Source organism: Mangifera indica, unplaced genomic scaffold (assembly GCF_011075055.1).
Source record: "Mangifera indica cultivar Alphonso unplaced genomic scaffold, CATAS_Mindica_2.1 Un_0079, whole genome shotgun sequence".
Classification (NCBI taxonomy): Eukaryota; Viridiplantae; Streptophyta; class Magnoliopsida; order Sapindales; family Anacardiaceae; genus Mangifera; species Mangifera indica.
The window spans coordinates 1-4,676 of record NW_025401171.1 but is presented as its reverse complement, the minus strand read 5'-3'; the positions used below and the strand labels follow the sequence as shown (position 1 = coordinate 4,676).

Below are 4,676 nucleotides of genomic sequence, written 5' to 3'. Positions count from 1 at the left end.
GAAATTTATTAATAAAAAATTGAATTACAACAAACTCTTTTTAAACAAACTATATGTACATGCTGGCAATCTAGGTGAAATTCAATCCAAACCATTCAAATTAATTACAACAAACACAAACTCACCTAACAAAGACCGTTGGATGAGATTATTGAGAGCAGAGAGCACTAAGAGTTGATTTCCTTTCAACCTAACTTTGAGAGAAAATGAAATTGGAGTCGAGAAGAGAAGAGGAGACTCCTTTTTGTTATAACACTAAGAGTTTTATCAATACGGTGCATTTTGATAAAACTGATTTTTCATTGTCAATTTATGAAGCTTCTCTGATTTGTACCTTGAGTGGTTAATTTTAACATAATTTAATTCCTCCAAAGTGCAACCCTCTAATTAAAAAAATTCCTGATTTTTCATTCTCAACATCCTCTCTCAAATTATATTATTGCAAAATAATCTAATTTACAAAAATGATAATGAAAAAGAACTGTTGGTTCATCTATTATAATACCATAAGAACAAACAACTGTTAGTATACTACCATTATAACACACAATCTACTGGTATATGATGTAACAACAATCACAACACAACAAACTTCTAGAGGAACATATTTCTTGCGGAAAATTCCTAACTTGTGAGGATAATTTGTTGTGCCTTCGTCTAAGTAAAATGAATATACTATATTCTTATTCATCCTTTGTTCATACTTTTGAAGAATGAATTTAGTCTAAGCTAAACTTTTGTTGTTGATGGAGAATATATTTTTTACAGGACATGGACAATTACTGGATCAAACTCTGATTCTAAAGACATCAGCTATAAAGCCTATGAGTTCCTCTTCACTGACATTGCAACGGTTGACAGCAGGGAGAGACAAAACAAAGGACTCAATAAGCTGATTAGAATGAATAGGAGATTTAGCAATTTGATCAGAGAGAAAACTTTTAGGCTGACTCATAGAAAAACTGGTTCCTTAAAGTCTCCATTAAGAAAAACATTATTAATAAATATTTGCTTGATGTCCCATCCATAGAATATTCAAAGGCTGAGAATAACTCTTATAGTTGAAACCGTAAGAACAAGGCTAAAATTCGCAAAATAGTCCACTCTAGTGGTTTGCTGAAAACCTTTTGCAAATAATCTAGCCTTGTATCTTTGCAGTGACTCATCAAGATTGTATTTCGGTCACTCCAGAATCCCACTTGCAATCTACCACATTCAGACCCGATGTCTTGAGTACCGAGGACTAGGTTTTGTTGGCTAAAAGAAAATCATACTCAGTGTCAGCATGTATTGTAGCTTTCCAATTAGGATAAAAAAAGGCCTTAGCTATGGTGGTTGGTTCTGCCTTTTGTATTGGACGTGTAACTAGCTAATAGTGTGGAATGGTTTGTTGCTTTTTATCTAGTAATCATAAGGTGAATGTTTTGAAAAGATGAAGATGATATATTAGGTAAGGATAAAGAGAGATGGTTTTGAGGTTTTGTCAATATTGGTGAAGGTGTGGAAGAAAGATCCAATGGTAAGGGTTATATGGAAGGTAACAGTGTGGGTTTGGACAAGTAAAAAACTGAGTCAACAATAGAAAAGGAAGGTCTAAACAAGAGTGAATCAATGTGTGTAGTGTTGGAAGTAACAAATCAAAAGATATTTTTTGTGCACGTGATAAAGACCAAGTCTTCAAAATAACAGCAAAACCGAGTCTTCAGTTGGCTACTCTATTTTTTTCTACCAACTTCCCTGTTATCTCTACCATTTATTTAGGCTTGTTTTTGTATTATGTTTGTTATCATCTGTTAGTTGCACAACTCTTCTATAAAAAGAGTCATTGATCAAATAATGATGTATGAGTTCATATTTTGTTGAGTAATAAATCATCAGTTCTCAAGTTCTCTATTTAACTTCTTTCTTTAAAAATAAACATCAACAAAGTGGTATCAGAGCTTTAGGATCTTTTCCTTGTTTCTTGTTTCTTTTTTTTTTTCTCTCATGACATCAGACTTGGTCTAGCTTCAAGTTCCTAAGTTAACAAAAGAAAACTACGAAAGGTGGTGTATCCAGTTTAAAGCCTTGTTCGGTTCATAAGAGTTGTGGGAGATAGTTTGTAATGGTTATGTCGAACCAAGTCCAGAAGCTGAAGCTCTCTACACTATTGACCAGAAGAATACTCTTAAAGATCAACGAAAAAAAGATAAGAAGGCTCTTTTTCTGGTGTACCAAGGATTGGAGGATGATACATTCGAAAAACTTTCTGAAGCAACAAATAACAAAGAGGTTTGGGACAACTTGAGCACAATTTACAAAGGAGTTGAAAGAGTAAAGAAGGTAAGATTGCAGACTCTTAGAGGTGAGTTTGAAGCAGCTCACATGACAGAAGGAGAATTAGTCTCAGATTATTACTCACGACTTATTACAATTGTCAATCAAATAAAGAGGAATGGAGAAAAACTTGAAGATGTTCATGTAATGGAGAAGATACTGAGATCTTTCACTCATAATTTTGAGCATGTAGTAACAGCTATAGAGGAGTCAAAGAATCTGGAAACGATGAGTACAGAGGAACTTTTAGGTTCTTTGAGAGTTCATGAACAACGTATACGGAAGAATTCTCAGTTAAGTTCAACGGATCAAGCATTGGAATCAAAACTCACTTTTGACAATTCAAATAGTGAACATGTTCGAAGGCATACTTCTCAACGTGGAGGGACATCTTCTTATGGACGAGGTAGAGGTCGTGGAGGATATGGCAGAGGTAAAGCAAATGTTCAATGTTTTCATTGTCGAAAATTTGGACATTACTCTTTCGAGTGTTCCAGCAAATCTAAAGATCATGCCAACTTAGTTGAAGCCTCTAATGATGTTGATGAAGAACCAACTTTGTTGATAGTACATAAAGAATCTGTTGGACAAACGGATGTTTGGTATCTTGATTCTAGAGCAACTAACCATCTGTGTGGTCGAAAGGAATGCTTCATGGATCTCAAAGAAGAAGTTGGTGGATCGGTAAGTCTTGGAGATGGCTCAAAGTTACTAGTTGAGGGAAAAGGAAAAATTCAGGTTTATCAAAAAAAATGGAAAAATCATGTATATTTCTGATGTCTACTATATTCCCAGTATGAAAAGCAATATTCTTAGTCTTGGTCAGTTGCTTGAGAAAGGTGATATTATCCATATAGAAGAGAATCAACTCCATCTAAGAGATATAAATGGACAACTTATTGCTCGGGTACAAATGTCAAAGAATCGTATGTTTCCTCTATACTTACATACTACAAGTGAACCTTGTTTTCTTGGAATAACTGAAAGTGAGTTAGAGAAATGGCATTTACGATTTGGGCACCTTAATTACAACGGACTAAGGTTGTTATCTTCAACTGGTATGGTGCATAGACTGCCAAGCATTGAACTGTCAGATCGTGTATGTGAAGGATGTGTACTTGGTAAGCAATCTCGTCTTCTTTTTCCCAGTATGTCGTCATGGGGAGCACATGCACACTTGCAACTTATACACACAGACATTTGCGAACCAATCGAACTTTATTCTTTTGGTGGAAATAAATATTTCATAAGTTTTATTGATGACTTTAGCCGAAAGGTATAGTTTATTTTCTAAAAGAAAAAAGTGTTTCATTAGCTGTGTTTAAACAGTTCAAATCTCTTGTAGAAAATGAAAGAAAGTGTAAGATTGTGTCATTAAGATCTGATAGAGGTGGAGAGTATACTTCAAATGCATTTCAAGAGTTTTGTAGGGAATATGGTATACGACATCAACTAACAACTACATACATCCCACAACAAAATGGAATTGCAGAACGGAAGAATCGTACCATACTTGACATGACAAGAACTCTACTCAATGAGAGAAGATTACCAAAACAATTTTGGGCTGAAGCAGTTGCTTGTTCGGTTTATCTTCTCAATCGATGTCCAACGAAAAGTGTTCGAAATATGACACCGCAAGAAGCATGGAGCGGATATAAGCCTAGCATTGGTCATTTGAGGATTTTTGGGTGTATCGCATATGCTCAAATACCTGATAGCAAAAGAAAGAAATTGGATGATCATGGTGAGAAATTTATTTTTGTGGGTTATAGTGAAGAATCGAAAGCATATAAGCTCTACAATCCATTAACCAAAAAATTAGTGGTGAGTAGAGATTTTGTTTTTCATGAGGCAACAACTTGGGACTGGAGCAGTGACAATGATAAGGGTAAAAATAATATTGAAGATACAACAGTAGTCCATGAGGATGCAGCAGTAGGTCAATTTATAGCAATGGTCAATCAGTCTCAACTACTTCTACAATACAGTCACCATTAGCCACATCTTCTCATGCAGGTAGCGACAACTCAAACTGCAGTAGCAATTCTCATGTAGGCAACAGCAACTCAAACTCTAATTCGAGTTCTCCAAGTAGTAGTTCATCTCCAGTTAAGACTAGAAGTCTTCAAGACGTTTATAGAACCACAGAAAAATAAAAAAAGAGACTACAAACCTGTTTTGCTTGTATGTTGACATGAGCCTATTAATTTCAAAGAAGTTGTGACAGAAGAGTGTTGGAAGATTGCTATGAAGGAAGAAATCATGGCTATCAACAAAAATGATACATGGAAGTTAACCACACATCCACCAAATCAACAAGCGATTGGAGTCAAATAGGTATACAAAATTAAGCGGAA

At 35.0% G+C, this 4,676-nt stretch overlaps 1 protein-coding gene across 1 annotated transcript; it reads left to right on the top strand.

Moving 5' to 3' along the window:
• Nucleotides 1-1,516: 1,516 nt before the first annotated feature.
• Nucleotides 1,517-4,317, top strand: LOC123207452. Its single transcript, XM_044624858.1, has 4 exons — nt 1,517-1,537; nt 2,086-3,054; nt 3,143-3,437; nt 3,662-4,317. The coding sequence occupies exons 1-4, from the start codon at nt 1,517-1,519 to the stop codon at nt 4,315-4,317; spliced, it is 1,941 nt and encodes a 646-aa protein (XP_044480793.1).
• Nucleotides 4,318-4,676: the final 359 nt, after the last annotated feature.